Below are 21,551 nucleotides of genomic sequence, written 5' to 3' on the forward strand. Positions count from 1 at the left end.
CACCAATGATGTTTCACACAATATCTGGTTGAAATCCACCAAAGGGTTAAGGACGAGTAGGATTTTATAGCAAAATTTCATCAAAGTTCCCTTTTTTGGGCCCGTCACTCTGGCCCCAGGGCTCACACCAGCCTCATTTATATAAAATATGACCACCATCCCCCAATGATGTTTCACAACATATCTGGTTGAAATCTACTAAAGGGTTAAGGAGGAGTAGGATTTTATATCAAAATTTCATCAAAGTTCCCCTTTTGGAGCCCCGCCCCTCAGGCCCCAGGGGTCACACCAACTTCATTTATATAAAATATGACCGCCCTCCCCAAATGATGTTTCACAACATATCTGGTTGAAATCCACTAAAGGGTTAAGGAGGAGTAGGATTTTATAGCAAAATTTCATCAAAGTTCCCCTTTTGGGGCCCAGCCCCTCAGGCCCTAGTGGTCACACCAACTTCATTTATATAAAATATGACCGCCCTCCCCCAATGATGTTTCACACCAAATTTAGTTGTAATCCACCCAAGGGTAAAGGAGGAGTAGGATTTTACAGCAATATTCACCTAAGTTCCCTTTTTGGGGCCCCGCCCTTCTGGCCCCAGGGGTCAGACCAGCCTCATTTATATAAAATATGATTGCCCTCCCCCAATGATGCTTCAAACCAAATTTGGAAGTAATCCACCCAAGGGTTAAGGAGGAGTAGCGTTTTGAAAGAAAAAGTTTACGGACGGCGCACGGCGCACGACGCACGGCGGACGACGACGGACAAAGCACGATGACTATAGGTCATCCTGACCCTTTGGGTCAGATGACCTAAAAACAGTCTGAAAAAGTTGCTGTCTATAATGGCAGTGTAGTATTGGGGGATAGAAAATCTGGGACAGAAAATCTGAACAATACCAGAAGTGAAATTCCCAAATACCTTTCTGGGCCACAGACCCTAAAATGCTACATTTTGGGTCACAGCCCCAACAAACTCTACATTCTGTGTCACACCCCTACAATCTCAACATTTTGGGTCACAGCCCCAATAAACTCTACATTCTGGGTGAGACCCTCAACAATCTCGATATTCTGGGTCACAGCCTCTACAAACTATATACATATTACATTCTGGGTCACAGCCCCTACAATCTCGATATTCTGGGTCACAGCCTCTACAATCTCGATATTCTGGGTCACAACCCTATAAACTCTAAATTTTAGGTCCGAGTCCCTACAAACTTTACATTTTAGGTGGTTTTATCAAATGATTTCTCAAAACTCATGCAAAAGTAAAATAAACAAGCCACACCAAAAATCACAGAAAATCAGATCAAAAATTTGTTTTAAATTTGTACCTTAATTTATTCATGAGTTAAAATGGTGGTTAAAAGACTGGAACATGCTTTTCAACTCACCTTGTGGTCAAACGGGTCATCCTTGTCGGCTTGCTTACGTCCACAGTTACACACTGCCTTGGTCTTCATTTGGCTGGAGTGAGACATCACAGGTAGATGTGCATTATCCTCCATCTCCGCCTCCTCGGGAAGTCGATGTAACTAGGGTAGAAATATCAGTATCACTACTACAGTAAAAATATCAGTATCAGTATCCTCCATCTCCCCCTCCTCGGGAAGTCGGTGTAACTAGGGTAGAAATATCAGTATCACTACTACAGTAAAAAAACTTCAGTAACATTATCCTCCATCTTCGCCTCCTCGGGAAGTCGGTGTAACTAGAGTAAAAACATCAGTATCATTTTCTTCCATTTCCCCCTCCTCGGGAATTACAAAAAAAATCTTGTTCGCAAACTTATTCATTTCCATGTGGTCAAGTATGACCTTTGACACATAATCTATTTTTTGGGTTGAGAATTAAAGGATGGCGAGCACATATAGTAAAATAATTTGTTGTGGTCCAAATTAAAGGGAAATAACTCTACATGGGTGACTTTTCTTTGTTAGAAATTTTAGATTACAGATTTTTTCCCTGGTTATATTTGGGTAACTATTTAGACTTACTGGGTTCACACAATGGTTCCCTGTGAGACTGACTTCCTCACACAGCTGGTGGCCATTTTTCCAGTATTTTTCACAGGCAGCTTCTAACTGTTTAAGGTACTTTTCACATGCAGGGCCTCGGGCAAATTGGTAAAATACACGGTGAGCCTGGGCTAACTGTACAAAAAAGAGGGACATTCATTATCAAAAACACCACTAATATCTAAATACCAGTTATTAAAAAGGTGATTAGTCTATTCATAGTTTAACAACAATTCCGAAATCCTGATTAAATCATTTCTGGTTAAACTAACTTGACAAAATTTTATGAAGCTATAACACTTGTCAGTTTTTTTCTACCTGCCTACTTTAAGGAATATACATACACAGATTTTGAAGTAAATGAGAAAATGATATTTTAGAAAATACCCTCTTATTTCGAAATGAATTCCATGAAATCATATTTCTTAAATACCAAGAACCTTTGTGTTATGAAAATGTCAAGATTTTCTATAAAACCATAAATTTCTTTTGTTAAGATAAAGATGTATAAAATGTGTTATTATGATCCAAAAAAAAACAAGACAAATAAATAAATTTGACCAGGCCCTTGTTTCATCAATGTTCCTATCTGTTCCTATGATACATTTGTAGTTAAGAGCACAGGTGATCACAGGTAAGAAAAGGTGATATATTTTTAATTAATTTTATCTTTAACACAAAATGATCCTTTTAAAATTTGTAAACACAAGTATTTCTCAATAGTAAATCATGTTGGAGAAACCAACTTGATTTCTACATCTCTAAAACTGAATATTTCTATGACGATTCTCAGGAAAAAACGTCATATAAATTCAGAACTTGTTAATGAATAATGTTGAAGGATGTAAGTGAATCCCTGAACTTAAAATTCTCCATAGGAAAGCATTAAATTTTACAGAATTGAAGGAAAGTTCTTTCATAACAATGATTTTTTTACTTTAATACAATAATGCTTGGAGAACACTTCTTTAAATGTAAGAACATTGATGAAACTGAGGCCCCAACAGTTTAAGACTGAGGATACTCTATCCTACCTTGGTCAGGTGGAAGTTGGTGATGTAGTGAGTAGGTAGACCCTCCTGGTACGCCGCCTCAGCCAGGGGTAGAACCTTGTTACACCGGCTGTACAATATACACAGATATGTGTTAGGGGTACGCCCTAATACAGTGTGACTGACAATCCATAACTCTTAATTATTCTAATTTAATCATTTATATATAAAGCTGTTAAAAAAATCATTTTAATTTGATAGTCAATGAATTTGTGTACATATATTTTTTTAAAGAAGTATTAAATAAATTAACATATACATGTATAATGATAATATTTTTAAACTTCAGTGAGAAGAACTTGATTATCATTAAACCAACATATTTTTATGGCAACTTAATTTCACGTTTTCATGCCTTAAAATGTATTCTCTGCAAATTAATTTTGTGATTAACAGCAATAAAAGGCCTGCTGCACCTTTGATTGCAACTATTTCAAATATGCGAAATACGTTAAAATTAATTGCACATGAAAAGGAGTTGGCTTACAGTATGGATTTGATAAGCAAACTTAGCTAATTGTTTTCAGCTAAGGATTTCGTGAACAGAACTTACTTTTCGGAGAAGCGTATATCCGTCTCCAGAAGACTTTTGAGGGTGTTAAATGTAGCCTGTGCCTTTCCACTGACAGTACCCCCGAAGAAGAAGTTATAGAGTTTTGAAGAAACATTGAACCAGGTCTGGCAACTTGGCACCTAATGGTGAAAAGAAATAATGTAAAACAAGCATTTTTTCATGTATGGATTAAGATATCTTAAATCAAAATTAAACTGCTTAATGAGCTATAACTGTATAGAGACAAACAATACACAACAATAGTGTGTTACAATCTTAACTCACTGTACAGTTGATAAATTTTACGTTTGTTTGCTTGGTTTATCACCCCCTGAACAGCCAGGGTCATTTTGAGATCGGATCTCCCTGTAGTAGTTGGTGACTACCTTACTGAACAACATACGGAAGGCCCATCACATGCCATCCAGAGTAATTAGGGTAAAGTGTCTTGCCCAGGGACACAACCACGACAGCACAGACTAGCCCTGTTTCTCAGCTTCCCTGAGAAACCGAAACCTGAATCTCATGAGGTTGGTACAGTAAGCATCCATGTGAATACAGATTTCTGTATATCACCACCAGTAGAGGATTCACTTACATCCTTTTATGGTTGTGATATACAGAAATCTATAACATACATAAGCTTATAGATATCCTGACAGAATTTGTTACTTGTATGTTTTGGAGATTCATAGAATCTTACGTCTATTCCGTGGACAGGGATATCTCAACTCAAGTGTTACAATATGTCTGGTCAGCATGAAGTTTGGTGATTTTTTGCACATATTCATAAATAAACAAAGTCCAGTCAGAAAAAAAAATCCATCAAATTAGCTCACCAAAAACAAAAACAAACCTTGGGTTGAAAAAGGGGATTCCTTTTACACTAATTGTATGATACCATGGAAAAATGTACAATACAATGTCACACTAACGATTCATCATTATGACATCATCGTGAGTGTCAGACAGATATTTATCTTCACTAACAACCATGTGAAGTTTGTGAGAACAATTTGTCTTAGTTGAGACTAACATTCTGTAACAAATTTTGCTGTAGATGAAGCGAAGAATGAGATACAAAATGTCAACCTAAGGTTAATCAAATGGTCTCTAGCACAAACAGGTAACAGATTCCTCTTCACGTATTTAATTGTGTAAAAATTGCACGAAAAATGATAATTTTATAAACTATTACTATTTCAAATTCGTCACTTCGACTGAATTACATTTGTAGCTGGTTTTTCATCAAAAAGACGCCATTTGGATATGACAGCAGTTTAACTCTACCTTCACTTAAGGTCGCCGAACAGATTGAATAAGACATAGAGGATATCTTATAGTGTCTTCAGTATTACTAAATATATTTCACTAGTGGGGCTAATATTTTGATATTTTTCACCAGTGCACAGCAGAAGTGAAAAATATCAAAATATTCGGCACATGAGTGAAATATATTTGGTATCATTGAAGATACTATTAGATATTCTGTTTATCATATGTTATAGCTTTTTAGTTTTGATTGGTTTGTAAGCAGTGTTTTGATTGGTCATATCAGAAAAAGTGATATTTTCACCAGTGAAAAATATCACTTTCACAGAATGAATAATTTTTGATATTTCACAGGTAAAAATGTGATAAAGAAAAATCTAGCACAGAGACATGCAAGGCTCGCTGTCTCAAGAATATTCATTGTATTGTGATACAGTTGTTAGAGCCAGTCAGTAAAATATTCCTGATGGGGCCATGGTGGCTGAGTGGTTAAGGTGCCCCGACACTTCATCACTAGCCCTCTACCTCTGAGTTGCGAGTTCGAAACCTACGTGGGGCAGTTGCCAGGTACTGATCGTAGGTCGGTGGTTTTTCTCCGGGTACTCCGGCTTTCCTCCACCTCCAAACCCTGGCTGTTAAAAGGACATTAAACAAAAACAAACAAACAAACTATTCCTGGTCCTCGTTATAATTATCTGATGTAACAAACCTACATCAAAGATGGGTGGGACAGGGTTACGTCCCACGTTGTCATCAAAGCCACGTCCCAATGCTGTCTCTATGTGGTGGGACAGGAATTCTTTAAAATTGGAGCAGCTGCCTGATCTCTGTGTCCGTGACGACGACCTTGTGGCGTCTTGTGGACCAGACTGTGCTGACCTCCTATTGGCCTGATAACTTCTGGGAGAATCTGAAAATCAAAATTGTTAGGAAATTGTTTCATACTGACCGACTCCTATAACTTCTAATACTGACCCACTCCTATAACTTCTAATACTGACCGACTCCTATAACTTCTAATACTGACCGACTCTTATAACTTCTAATACTGACCGACTCCTATAACTCCTAATACTGACCGACTCCTATAACTTCTAATACTGACCGACTCCTATAACTCCTAATACTGACCGACTCCTATAACTTCTAATACTGACCGACTCCTATAACTTCTAATATTGACCGACTCCTATAACTTCTAATACTGACCGACTCCTATAACTTCTAATACTGACCGACTCCTATAACTCCTAATACTGACCGACTCCTATAACTCCTAATACTGACCGACTCCTATAACTTCTAATACTGACCGACTCCTATAACTGCTAATACTGACCGACTCCTATAACTTCTAATACTGACCGACTCCTATAACTTCTAATACTGACCGACTCCTATAACTTCTAATACTGACCGACTCCTATAACTTCTAATACTGACCGACTCCTATAACTTCTAATACTGACCGACTCCTATAACTCCTAATACTGACCGACTCCTATAACTCCTAATACTGACCGACTCCTATAACTTCTAATACTGACCGACTCCTATAACTCCTAATACTGACCGACTCCTATAACTTCTAATCATCAGAATCAGAAGAAACTAGAATGGTTATCAAGCAAATGTATGAACAATGATGATTTAATGCTGGGTATTGCTAAATCAATATATGTTCCCTACTGGCCTCCACTAGAAATAGCAAGTGACCTTGACCTTGACCCTTGACCTGAAACTCGGTCTTGATCTGTAGCTACTCATACTGAAGTAACATACCAACTTTCACCAACATACCTTGAAACATGGCTGAGAAAAGTGCAGAAAAAAGAGTGAATGGACGGATGGATAGAAAGACAGACCCACTAAATTGCTATGGTAGGGGACTAATAAGGGTAAATCATCGACCCATAGTGTGGACAGCTCAAGGACCATAACTCTGTCAGTATCAGTGGAAACAACACTTTTCCACAGATTTATGTTAAATGAAAGATGTTTGTATTGATTCACAATACAATTTTTTTCCAATCTTTAGGGGCCACTAGTCTAAGCAAACATTGTCTGCCTAAATCAGATATCTATTCTATTGGCCATAACACATTAAAAAAAAACTAGAGTTTTTTTTGTGAAAAACATAAGTCTCCCCTTGGCCCTTACTAGGCATTTTAGTATGCACTCAATTGACCTTTGGCCTGAAAATGGAGGTTGCAATGACCCAATTATAGTACACTGCACATTACCTGTACTTATAGATATATCTAACTCTTCCAATGGTTTATAATTGATGGCCTTGACAAAATCTGCACTCCTTTGACCTTTGACCTTGAGGTTAAGGTCTCAATGATGCAATGACAGGACATTGAACATAAAGATATACAGCAACTTCCACCATTAAGACATCTTTAAAGTTATTGCTGGCACAAAAAAATATTGGAAAATTTCACATGTATTCAACCTTTGACCTTAAGGTCAAGGTCAAAGTAACATAACAACAGTACAGTGCACATCAGCTTTAGATGGTGCAAGTATTGATGTAAGTTTCGACAAGATATCTTCGAAAGGGGACAAAATAAATCCAGTCCTACATATCTTAAATTTCTTGAAGATGGAAGATTTATCTCCCTTATTTTATCATACACTGACCTGAGTCTTTGTTGAGTGTGCTGTTACTTCTGAGCTGTTGTAAGTACAGCTGGACTGGGTCTGTTACCTCAGGCTGGTGGCCATGTAGGAACACAAACTCCTGGTTAGCTGGCACCGCAAACAGTGAGTTGTTACTGTAATAAGATATATATTGTAATAGGCTAATTGGCACTTAATGGTCATAACTAGTTACAGGCTAAGTGAAGTCATTCAAGGGCCCCTGCTTCCACAACTTTATTTTATCAGAATATCAGTACAAATAGATTAAGTCCCAAGACTAGAAACTAGAAAATGTCTGTAAGACATAAATGTCCCCGCTACGACTTGACACCTTGAAACCTCAGCAGTTCCTGAGATTAGCTAGTTACTTTGCATTGGGACGGGACGGGACGGGACGCGAAACGACGGGACAGAACAGGACAGGACTGACATGGGTTAACACTGTATGCCCCAAAATGGATTGATTGAAAAATAAATCCTGACTAATTAAACTTCTATAAATCTTATCATGAGTAAGGAGTACAGCGAGACTGACAGATGTCATTGTTCCAGGTGAACCTCCTTTGATGCTAATAAATAAGGGGTGTTGGTGTCATTAGCACCAGTAGAAAACTCAACAACAAAAGCTTCAGTATCTATCCACATTTAATTTTTTGTGACAATGACCTCTTACGATCCTAGACTATCCTACATGCATTGTATGTTGGTAATGTTATAAACCTAAATTAATCTAATATTGATAATGACCGGGACTACTCTCATAATGGTGATGACCCCTGTCTGACCTATGACCCTGAACTGAACTTATATTGGTGATGACACCGGGTGACCCCTTTATGACCTATGACCTTGGACCAGCCTGATGTTGTGCTGACTCCTGAGTGACCTATGAACAAGGACTTGTGTAACCGATATTGGCGATAAACCATCTGACCTATGACCCTGGACTTACTTGATATTGGTGATGATCCCTGTCTGACCTATGACCCTGGATTTACCAAATATTGGTGATGACCCCTGGGTGACCTATGACCCCTGGCTGACCTATGACCCTGAACTTACCTGATATTAGTGATGACTCTAGACTTACGCAGGATGCGGTATATCTGATCCTCCATGCTGTGCTGGGATTTACGTGCTAGAGATGATTTCTGCAAAAAAAGTTTTTTAACCTTTAAAATAATCATAAACAAAATTTCAAGGACATTTCTTTATAACATTGAAATTCAATCTCAAATAGTTCTATAACATGCTTCTTTAATAACATGTACAACAAAAGTTAAAGCCAGATAAACTACTGTCAAATTTTGATTGGATTATAAAAACAAGAGACCCAGAGGGCCTGTATCGCTCACCTGGTTTATTAATAAAAAACAGTCATAGTGTACCATTCTGTACAAAGATATTGGATCTGTGTTAATTTAAATATTACAGTATACTCACTTTACTGATTGTTCCAGTATCGTTATCATCAGAGAGTGCTTCATGTTTGCCTGACTTGTTAAAGATGAACAAGACACGTGGGGAACATGGTCGCCCAGAGTGGTACCAGTCCTTGGATACAGGCAGGCCCTGTAACTGTTCTGTCACACAATGCTGTAACTTCAATCTGTAAGATAGAACAAACATCACAGTTTAATCACAAGATGCTGTAACATAACATGGATATTACAGGCCTGTAACTGTTCTGTCACACAGTACTATATCTTCACTCTAACAGAGGAATCACATAACAGGGATATTACAGGCCTGTAACTGTTCTGTCACACAGTGCTGTATCTTCACTGTAACAGAGGAATCACATTACAGGGATAGTACAGTCCAGTAACTGTTCTGTCACACAGTGCTGTATCTTCACTGTAACAGAGGAATCACATTACAGGGATATTACAGGCCAGTAACTGTTCTGTCACACAGTACTGTATCTTCACTGTAACAGAGGAATCACATAACAGGGATATTACAGGCCTGTAACTGTTCTGTCACACAGTGCTGTATCTTCACTATAACAGAGGAATCACATTACAGGGATATTACAGGCCTGTAACTGTTCTGTCACACAGTACTGTATCTTCACTGTAACATAGGAATCACATAACAGGGATATTACAGTCCAGTAACTGTTCTGTCACACAGTGCTGTATCTTCACTGTAACAGAGGAATCACATTACAGGGATATTACAGGCCTGTACCTGTTCTGTCACACAGTGCTGTATCTTCACTGTAACATAGGAATCACATAACAGGGATATTACAGGCCTGTAACTGTTCTGTCACACAGTGCTGTATCTTCACTGTAACAGAGGAATCACATTACAGGGATATTACAGGCCTGTAACTGTTCTGTCACACAGTGCTGTATCTTCACTGTAACAGAGGAATCACATTACAGGGATATTACAGGCCTGTAACTGTTCTGTCACACAGTGCTGTATCTTCACTGTAACAGAGGAATCACATTACAGGGATATTACAGGCCTGTACCTGTTCTGTCACACAGTGCTGTATCTTCACTGTAACATAGGAATCACATTACAGGGATATTACAGGCCTGTAACTGTTCTGTCACACAGTGCTGTATCTTCACTGTAACAGAGGAATCACATTACAGGGATATTACAGGCCTGTACCTGTTCTGTCACACAGTGCTGTATCTTCACTGTAACAGAGGAATCACATTACAGGGATATTACAGGCCTGTAACTGTTCTGTCACACAGTGCTGAATCTTCACTATAACATAGGAATCACATAACAGGGATATTACAGGCCTGTAACTGTTCTGTCACACAGTACTGTATCTTCACTGTAACAGAGGAATCACATTACAGGGATATTACAGGCCTGCAACTGTCCTGTCACACAGTGCTGTATCTTCACTGTAACAGAGGAATCACATTACAGGGATATTACAGGCCTGTAACTGTTCTGTCACACAGTGCTGAATCTTCACTGTAACAGAGGAATCACACTACAGGGATATTACAGGCCTGTTACTGTTCTGTCACACAGTGCTGTAATGTCACTGTTACTGGATTGTGAATCTAATTGATCAATCAATTTATCTGTTGAAACCCTCACCAAAGAAAAACTCAAACTTCTAAACATTTGCAGCAGTTAGGCTGAAACACTGGTCATGATAGACCCCAACGGGCTAAAAACTCGAGACTAAAATGGATGTATGAGTAAAATACCAAACTGAATCACCACATAACATTAACCTATATCACGAAACTGATAATAGAGCCTGGCTGTCAGTCTAGTGACAGAATAGCTTTTGCAATAACTGTATGATGAGGTGAGGCAGTCTACCTTATGGTGTCAAGTGTCCTAAACATCCGGACATAGCTGATGTCAAACGATGACCCAGGATGTGAAAGCTGCAACAAGAAAATATAGCTTTACAGAAATAGATTTCCCAATATTGATGACATCCATGGGTTATCGGCATAATTTAATTATGAAATCACTGTTTCCATTAAGCTGGTTAATTGATTAATCAAGGTAAAGTAGAACAACAATTAGACAGTAAGGGGAGATAGCTCATACTGACAATGTAAGATACACAATAAGGGGAGATAACTCATACTGTCAACGTAAGATACACAATAAGGGGAGATAACTCATACTGACAATGTAAGATACACAATAAGGGGAGATAACTCATACTGTCAATGTAAGATACACAATAAGGGAAGATAACTCATACTGACAATGTTAGACATGCAATATGGGGAGAAAGCTCATATTCACAATGTAAGATAAACAATAAGGGGGGATAACTCATTCATAAAGGTTAACATAGAGTATGATATATAATGACTTTGTGACTCACAATAAAGGTAGACAACTCACCAAGACAATATGGGACACACTAAACATCCACAGTAGAGTTTTAGTGCTCTTGTACTCGTCCTTTTGCCAGAGTGAGAATAGGTCCTGTAACATAATATCACACAATTGTAAGCTATGTGACCTAAATGTAAACATATCAATCAAACAAAATCCTGGTTTTAATATGCTATATATTCATAACTGCATTCTCAGTAAAGACGAAAAAGTTTCCATGACATTTTACAAAAGGATTTGGAAATAACTTAATGCTGAACTAAGCCAAAAAAGTTTTCATGACATTTAAATTTACAAAAGAATTTGGAAGTAACTTTATGCTGAACTAATGTGAATATTTCAATTCATCCTCTGGAGAGATAAATATGGCCAACCTGTGTGGACTCAGCTTCTACCAGTCTTTGACACAATGTGGCTAGTCGGTGGACATCATAAAGACTACGATGATGGAGGTACACAGCCTGACCCTCATTGTCATAGTAGCATTCCACATCTCCCTGGTAACAACAGAATAGATATAATCACTGCCACCTTACTAACTTACAGTATCAGTAGAGGTCACACAGTATACAGTATCAGTAGAGGTCACACAGTATACAGTATCAGTAGAGGTCACACAGTATACAGTATCAGTAGAGGTCACACAGTATACAGTATCAGTAGAGGTCACACAGTATACAATATCAGTAGAGGTCACACAGTATACAGTATCAGTAGAGGTCACACCGTATACAGTATCAGTAGAGGTCACACAGTATACAGTATCAGTAGAGGTCACACAGTATACAGTATCAGTAGAGGTCACACAGTATACAGTATCAGTAGAGGTCACACAGTATACAGTATCAGTAGAGGTCACACAGTGTACAGTATCAGTAGAGGTCACAATACAAAGTATCAGTAGAGGTCACACAGTATACAATATCAGTAGAAGTCAAACAGTATACAGTATCAGTAGAGGTCACACAGTATACAGTATCAGTAGAGGTCACACAGTATACAGTATCAGTAGAGGTCACACAGCATACAGTATCAGTAGAGGTCACACAGTATACAGTATCAGTAGAGGTCACACAGTATACAGTATCAGTAGAGGTCACACAGCATACAGTATCAGTAGAGGTCACACAGCATACAGTATCAGTAGAGGTCACACAGCATACAGTATCAGTAGAGGTCACACAGTGTACAGTATCAGTAGAGGTCACACAGTATACAGTATCAGTAGAGGTCACACAGTATACAGTATCAGTAGAGGTCACACAGTATACAGTATCAGTAGAGGTCACACAACATACAGCATCAGTAGAGGTCACACAGTATACAGTATCAATACAGGTCACAGTATACAGTATCAGTAGAGGTCACACAGTATACAGTATCAGTAGAGGTCACACAGTATACAGTATCAGTAGAGGTCACACAGTATACACTATCAGTAGAGGTCACACAGTATACACTATCAGTAGAGGTCACACAGTATACAGTATCAGTAGAGGTCACACAGTATACAGTATCAGTAGAGGTCACACAGTATACAGTATCAGTAGAGGTCACACAGTATACAGTATCAGTAGAGGTCACACAGCATACAGTATCAGTAGAGGTCACACAGTATACAGTATCAGTAGAGGTCACACAGTATAAAGTATCAGTAGAGGTCACACAGTATACAGTATCAGTAGAGGTCACACAGTATACAGTATCAGTAGAGGTCACACAGCATACAGTATCAGTAGAGGTCACACAGTATACAGTATCAGTAGAGGTCACACAGTATACAGTATCAGTAGAGGTCACACAGTATACAGTATCAGTAAAGGTCACACAGTATACAGTATCAGTAGAGGTCACACAGGATACAGGTTTTTGGGTGGGGTTTTTTTAACGTCCTATTAACAGCCAGGGTCATTTAAGGATGTGCCAGGTTTTGGAGGTGGAGGAAAGCCGGAGTACCCAGAGAAAAACCACCGGCCTACAGTCAGTACCTGGCAACTGCCCCATGTAGGTTTTGAACTCGCAACCAAGAGGTGGAAGGCTAGTGATAAAGTGTCGGGACACCTTAACCACTCGGCCACCGCGGCCCCAGAATAGTACATGTACAGTATACAGTATCAGTAGAGATCACACAGTATACAGTATCAGTAGAGGTCACACAGTATACAGTATCAGTAGAGGTCACACAGTATACAGTATCAGTAGAGGTCACACAGCATACAGTATCAGTAGAGGTCACACAGTATACAGTATCAGTAGAGGTCACACAGTAAACAATATCAGTAGAGGTCACACAGTATACAGTATCAGTAGAGGTCACACAGTATACAGTATCAGTAGAGGTCACACAGTATACAGTATCAGTAGAGGTCACACAGTATACAGTATCAGTAGAGGTCACACAGTATACAGTATCAGTAGAGGTCACACAGTATACAGTATCAGTAGAGGTCACACAGTATACAATATCAGTAGAGGTCACACAGTATACAGTATCAGTAGAGGTCACACAGTATACAGTATCAGTAGAGGTCACACAGTATACAGTATCAGTAGAGGTCACACAGTATACAGTATCAGTAGAGGTCACACAGCATACAGTATCAGTAGAGGTCACACAGTATACAGTATCAGTAGAGGTCACACAGTATACAGTATCAGTAGAGGTCACACAGTATACAGTATCAGTAGATCACACAGTATACAGTATCAGTAGAGGTCACACAGTATACAGTATCAGTAGAGGTTACACAGTATACAGTATCAGTAGAGGTCACACAGTATACAGTATCAGTAGAGGTCACACAGTATACAATATCAGTAGAGGTCACACAGTATACAGTATCAGTAGAGGTCACACAGTATACAGTATCAGTAGAGGTCACACAGCATACAGTATCAGTAGAGGTCACACAGTATACAGTATCAGTAGAGGTCACACAGTATACAATATCAGTAGAGGTCACACAATATACAGTATCAGTAGAGGTCACACAGTATACAGTATCAGTAGAGGTCACACAGTATACAGTATCAGTAGAGGTCACACAGTATACAGTATCAGTAGAGGTCACACAGTATACAGTATCAGTAGAGGTCACACAGTATACAATATCAGTAGAGGTCACACAGTATACAGTATCAGTAGAGGTCACACAGTATACAGTATCAGTAGAGGTCACACAGTATACAGTATCAGTAGAGGTCACACAGTATATACAGTATCAGTAGAGGTCACACAGTATATACAGTATCAGTAGAGGTCACACAGTATACAGTATCAGTAGAGGTCACACAGTATACAGTATCAGTAGAGGTCACACAATATACAGTATCAGTAGAGGTCACACAGTATACAGTATCAGTAGATCTATAGGTCACACAGTATACAGTATCAGTAGAGGTCACACAGTATACAGTATCAGTAGAGGTCACACAGGATACAGTATCAGTAGAGATCACACAGCATACAGTATCAGTAGAGGTCACACAGTATACAGTATCAGTAGAGGTCACACAGTATACAGTATCAGTAGAGGTCACACAGTATACAGTATCAGTAGAGGTCACACAGTATACAGTATCAGTAGAGGTCACACAGTATACAGTATCAGTAGAGGTCACACAGTATACAATATCAGTAGAGGTCACACAGTATACAATATCAGTAGAGGTCACACAGTATACAGTATCAGTAGAGGTCACACAGGATACGGGTTTTTGGGTTGTTTTTTTTTAACATCCTATTAACAGCCAGGGTCATTTAAGGACGTGCCAGGTTTTGGAGGTGGAGGAAAGCCGGATGTACCCAGAGAAAAACCACCGACCTACGGTCAGTACCTGGCAACTGCCCCACGTAGGTTTTGAACTCGCAACCCAGAGGTGGAGGGCTAGTGATAAAGTGTCGGGACACCTTAACCACTCAGCCACCGTGGCCCCAGAATAGTACAGTATACAGTATCAGTAGAGGTCACACAGTATACAGTATCAGTAGAGGTCACACAGGATACAGTATCAGTAGAGATCACACAGCATACATTATCAGTAGAGGTCACACAGTATACAGTATCAGTAGAGGTCACACAGTATACAGTATCAGTAGAGGTCACACAGTATACAGTATCAGTAGATCACACAGTATACAGTATCAGTAGAGGTCACACAGTATACAGTATCAGTAGAGGTTACACAGTATACAGTATCAGTAGAGGTCACACAGTATACAGTATCAGTAGAGGTCACACAGTATACAATATCAGTAGAGGTCACACAGTATACAGTATCAGTAGAGGTCACACAGTATACAGTATCAGTAGAGGTCACACAGCATACAGTATCAGTAGAGGTCACACAGTATACAGTATCAGTAGAGGTCACACAGTATACAATATCAGTAGAGGTCACACAATATACAGTATCAGTAGAGGTCACACAGTATACAGTATCAGTAGAGGTCACACAGTATACAGTATCAGTAGAGGTCACACAGTATACAGTATCAGTAGAGGTCACACAGTATACAGTATCAGTAGAGGTCACACAGTATACAATATCAGTAGAGGTCACACAGTATACAGTATCAGTAGAGGTCACACAGTATACAGTATCAGTAGAGGTCACACAGTATACAGTATCAGTAGAGGTCACACAGTATATACAGTATCAGTAGAGGTCACACAGTATATACAGTATCAGTAGAGGTCACACAGTATACAGTATCAGTAGAGGTCACACAGTATACAGTATCAGTAGAGGTCACACAGTATACAGTATCAGTAGAGGTCACACAGTATACAGTATCAGTAGATCTATAGGTCACACAGTATACAGTATCAGTAGAGGTCACACAGTATACAGTATCAGTAGAGGTCACACAGGATACAGTATCAGTAGAGATCACACAGCATACAGTATCAGTAGAGGTCACACAGTATACAGTATCAGTAGAGGTCACACAGTATACAGTATCAGTAGAGGTCACACAGTATACAGTATCAGTAGAGGTCACACAGTATACAGTATCAGTAGAGGTCACACAGTATACAGTATCAGTAGAGGTCACACAGTATACAATATCAGTAGAGGTCACACAGTATACAATATCAGTAGAGGTCACACAGTATACAGTATCAGTAGAGGTCACACAGGATACGGGTTTTTGGGTTGTTTTTTTTTAACAGCCAGGGTCATTTAAGGACGTGCCAGGTTTTGGAGGTGGAGGAAAGCCGGATGTACCCAGAGAAAAACCACCGACCTACGGTCAGTACCTGGCAACTGCCCCACGTAGGTTTTGAACTCGCAACCCAGAGGTGGAGGGCTAGTGATAAAGTGTCGGGACACCTTAACCACTCAGCCACCGTGGCCCCAGAATAGTACAGTATACAGTATCAGTAGAGGTCACACAGTATACAGTATCAGTAGAGGTCACACAGTATACAATATCAGTAGAGGTCACACAGTATACAGTATCAGTAGAGGTCACACAGTATACAGTATCAGTAGAGGTCACACAGCATACAGTATCAGTAGAGGTCACACAGTATACAGTATCAGTAGAGGTCACACAGTATACAGTATCAGTAGAGGTCACACAGCATACAGTATCAGTAGAGGTCACACAGTATACAGTATCAGTAGAGGTCACACAGTATACAGTATCAGTAGAGGTCACACAGTATACAGTATCAGTAGAGGTCACACAGTATACAGTATCAGTAGAGGTCACACAGTATACAGTATCAGTAGAGGTCACACAGTATACAGTATCAGTAGAGGTCACACAGTATACAGTATCAGTAGAGGTCACACAGTATACAGTATCAGTAGAGGTCACACAGTATACAATATCAGTAGAGGTCACACAGCATACAGCATCAGTAGAGGTCACACAGTATACAGTATCAGTAGAGGTCACACAGTATACAGTATCAGTAGAGGTCACACAGTATACAGTATCAGTAGAGGTCACACAGTATACAATATCAGTAGAGGTCACACAGCATACAGTATCAATACAGGTCACAATACAAAGTATCAGTAGAGGTTGTGTATGTATTAAACATGTATACAATATACAGTATTTTTGGTGTTGTAATCTTTCTGTTCAAATAGGTAACAAGTTGGTACTTACTTTTTCTGTATTTGATTTCTGGGCCTCTGGTACACACTGAAATTAATCAAGTAATATTGTGTTTAATGTAATCTGGATTACATAGCCTGCTTGACAACATTAAAACCAATTATTATTATTCATAACATTCCACTATAGATATTATTGTAGTCTCAATGATTCATGACTACAACAATAGGATGTAAACAGTTTGACATTCTAAACATTAAAAGTCTTTTCCATTTATAACGACATCATGTCGTACAAAATGTACCATACCAATACAAATATTATCTACAGTGGAACTTCGTTAAATCGAAGTCGACGGGACCACGAGAATACTTTGAGTTATCCAAGTGTTCGAACTAAGCGAGTTGTCATTTTTGGTGAAAAGTTTGGTCAATATTTGTCAACATTATATAATCATTATAACTCCGCTCTGTCACTCATCAGTTCAGTGTAAAGACTGGTCAATACATGTAAATGTATATGTAATATTTCATTATGTCACTCGTAGTTTGGTGTAGTTTTGCCGATATAGTTTCTTTCGCTTAGTCAGTTCAATAACGATCTGATGTTCATGTCATGTTTGCTAAAGGAATAACGATAAAATGAAATTCAACCGAATAACAATTTCTTAATGTTATATCAAATAACCATTTAAATTTAACACAGATTATATGTAAAACGTAACAGAACCATTACCTCATATTGGACACATAAAATACTGTTTGATAGTCCATCTTACGTTTTACCGACAACCATGCCATTTCCATGTGTATTAGCACAGGAAGTTGGTACTGCGTATGTGCGTATAAAATGTTACTGTTACGGAGTTGGCGTTTTATCTGATTTAATAGACAGCACTGACCGTTACAGTTTTACTCTGAACACCTCGGCAGTATAATTACGCTATTGTTTCAGCATTTTACAGATTCAATAGGCACCGGTGACTGTTTCATTTCTACACATGTAAAAACATCAGCCGAGTAGATCTACCGGTGTATCAGAGATTAGTTCTGCTTGAGCGAGCGGGTAGATGAGTTGTTGACCATAGCTATCGTGTGTACTATTATCGGCGACCGCCTTAGGAAATTACCTGATGCAAGTAAAACAGTACTTTTTATCACCGACAGTTATTGTTATAAGATTCCACCGATAATTTCTTTCATGAATTTATGAAACACTTATAATCGCGTATAATAATCGGTAGAATTGTAGTGCCGATACAAACGGAATTTCGACGTTGAAAAAATGTTGGCATTTACAACCGATCGTTGTTGGACACAAACATGATACTTCAAGTTATTCGATCATCTCAAGCAGGATTTTTATTGTTTGGACCAAATTTTCACTTCGTAATATCCGAGTTTTTCGAGTTTTCCGAGTTTTTTTTACTAGTATAAAGAGAGAATTCGGCCGGGACTGACGAAGTACTTCGAGTTAAGTGGGGTATTCGAGTTTTCCGAGTTCGCGTTAACGAAGTTCCACTGTATATGTATAATACTACATCATATAACATCATCAACATTAGTGTTCATTCTACCTTATTTGTCCTTATGCCAATCTCGTGAAGCATTGTCATATATGTATACCAAGTAAGACAATAAAAGTACAACAGAATCTCAATGATATAAACATAAGATATATAATTGAATCGTTTATAAATGTGTAACAAAGTTAAGAAGACAACATAAGAGCAAATTCTGCAAAAGTTGTTGAAAGTCCAAAATGGTCACTTCCTACAATACCCGTTTTCATAAACATGTATATATATAATATACGGTAAACCTCCAGTTAGTTCGAACAAAATTAAATAAATATTGACGGACCTGTTCGAATTATTCGAAATTATGCTTCAGAAAATAAGCACGAGTTCAAACTATCCGAGTCAATATCGGCGAAAATCTCGGCAGAGTAAAATCATTATACACAAACACATCCATTGTAAATCTGATACGTAACAACGGCGGCCTGAACAATGGCACATTTATAAGTAAGTAAAATGATAGTATTTTATTTAATTCAATGTTAATTAATCGTTAAACATTCTTCATTTCGCGATAATTATGATGGTTAATCTAATAACCTATACGTGCCTGTTGATCAAATTTAAGTCTTGGCATTTATTCTGGGAGGGTAGTTGGGGCCGGGTCATCGGGAGCTTTCAATGGAGTTTGCCGAAAAAAATCTTACTTTACGTTCTTCATTTGACAAGTTTGAACTATGCGAAATAGTGTCAGTTATAAACAACCAGAGTTCAAACTATTACTAGCTAAAAAATATTGTTTTTTTCTGGAAAAAAATGTGTGTTCGAACTATCCGCATCTTTGAATTAATCGGAAGTTTACTGTACATTTTGGCAAGGGTAAAAACATGCAGACATGTTCTTTCCCGGCATCATTCCTGACCTGCCAAGGAAAAAAGGATAAGTGACCTCATCACGGATGCATTTAAGAAGGAATATCCTTTCACTGCACATATTTAAAGTTTAGACTTAGGAATACAAAAAAATGTTAGGTTCCTACCTTGAATACATCCTTCTCCAACAGCGGGTTGAGGATGGAGGCTTTGGAGGCAAACCCACATAGTTCACTCTTACCAATAATGGAGACCACTACCACCTTCTTGTCCTTGTTTGGGATAGTGCTGTCAAATAACATAGGGACACATTAATACAGGGAGTACATCGAACACTGCACAACATTCAAAATCAACATATTTTGCAATATATATGACTAAATATCCTGACAGGTTCAAAGCAAGTTGGAATTATCCAACTTCTCACTAAATCTAATCTTTCGGTTGAACATGTCGCCATCTTGTTTGTCGGTGTGCCAGTGTTTCCAAACCAGCAGGAATTTACGCCGATCAGCACATACTGAAATTGTGCGCGCATATTCAGGGCACAATCAAGTAATATTGCCGCCGGCACGTCTAAATCAATTTTGCCCTGTTTATTATCCCTACTGCTACAGAGCCTATTTTGCCCTGTTTATTATCCCTACTGCTACAGAGCAAGTAGCTGTCATGCATCCTTGATATCTCAGGGCTTACATTCTCTTTCACTCTTTGCACTCATCATGGCAAAAAAGAAGGCTCGATCAGCCAATGCCATCTTTTGGATAGCAAAAAGAATATATATAGGTACTAAGTTTGATCCTTTGAAGTAAAGTATAGCAATCTAATCCTGAGCCAAGTTTTATATAGGTCCAAATATCACTACACTGACTGGCTTTGAGCTTGTATGTTTATGCTTTACCATAGGCTACTGTCCTACTTCACCAAGTCAAAGATAATTTGCAAGAGCGAGGGATCGTCCGTTAAATACTTGATCAATCTTCAATCTGATGTTTGATAAACATGTTGATAAAGAGCTATTAAATTTGAAGAAATTATGAGAATTGAAAGAACATGGCATACTGGAAGGTTTTTTTAAGGACTTTTGCCGGGAATGTTAACAGGAAAACCGGTTTGGACGAAAAAGTGGTGTTATCCCAACAGTTATCAGGACGTTTTTGATTTGTACCGTAGCCTGAGTAGGGTAAACATGAAATATTCTTGATGATCGTATATTGTTGGCAATATATTCAACAAGATGACGGTGGCCAAGAAGAAAAAGAATAAGAAGAAGAAGAAATACAGATCTAGACAGACAGCGGTATGGCTACTGTACTGGACAGTATCAGTATGGTGAACCGTATCATGTACAGTAACAGCCCAGTGTTCGTCAAATTTCTTCCTGTCATCAGTCGTCAAATTTCTTCCTGTCATCAGAATAAGATGTGACTGTAATCGCAACAACGAAATACACGGAGTGCATCAAATATAAATTACGGCTAAAACAACAATTTTGCTTACTGGGGATCCAGTTCCAATGGAAACGACAACACTCCTAAGGGCGCAGCCATTTTTTTATACAAAATCTACGAGAGAATCCGAAGAAGTCAGTTTTCATATATGACTATGAAGAAACAAGAGATAATTCGAAATTACTACCATCACGGTATCTCGAACGTTTACTGCAACAAATATTGAATCTAAGCTTCT

General features: G+C 38.6%; 1 protein-coding gene across 1 annotated transcript in view; it reads right to left on the reverse strand.

Annotated features, from left to right (window-relative positions):
• LOC117345349 (protein smg8-like) overlaps positions 1 to 21,480 on the reverse strand; it is a 41,420-nt gene extending 19,940 nt beyond the window's left edge. The window contains exons 1-14 of the mRNA XM_033908418.1: positions 21,363 to 21,480; positions 20,030 to 20,150; positions 17,523 to 17,558; positions 11,770 to 11,892; positions 11,402 to 11,485; positions 10,859 to 10,926; positions 8,990 to 9,155; positions 8,609 to 8,697; positions 7,547 to 7,680; positions 5,614 to 5,810; positions 3,629 to 3,768; positions 3,058 to 3,145; positions 2,003 to 2,158; positions 1,400 to 1,540 (exon numbers count right to left, since the gene is read on the reverse strand). Of these exons, the coding sequence (XP_033764309.1) occupies positions 1,400 to 1,540; positions 2,003 to 2,158; positions 3,058 to 3,145; positions 3,629 to 3,768; positions 5,614 to 5,810; positions 7,547 to 7,680; positions 8,609 to 8,697; positions 8,990 to 9,155; positions 10,859 to 10,926; positions 11,402 to 11,485; positions 11,770 to 11,892; positions 17,523 to 17,558; positions 20,030 to 20,150; positions 21,363 to 21,412 (1,593 nt within the window). The 5' untranslated portion in view covers positions 21,413 to 21,480. The remainder of the gene's footprint in view (positions 1 to 1,399; positions 1,541 to 2,002; positions 2,159 to 3,057; positions 3,146 to 3,628; positions 3,769 to 5,613; positions 5,811 to 7,546; positions 7,681 to 8,608; positions 8,698 to 8,989; positions 9,156 to 10,858; positions 10,927 to 11,401; positions 11,486 to 11,769; positions 11,893 to 17,522; positions 17,559 to 20,029; positions 20,151 to 21,362) is intronic.
• Between the last annotated feature and the right edge of the window lie 71 nt (positions 21,481 to 21,551).

This window comes from Pecten maximus, chromosome 16, assembly GCF_902652985.1.
Source record: "Pecten maximus chromosome 16, xPecMax1.1, whole genome shotgun sequence".
Lineage (NCBI taxonomy): Eukaryota > Metazoa > Mollusca > Bivalvia > Pectinida > Pectinidae > Pecten > Pecten maximus.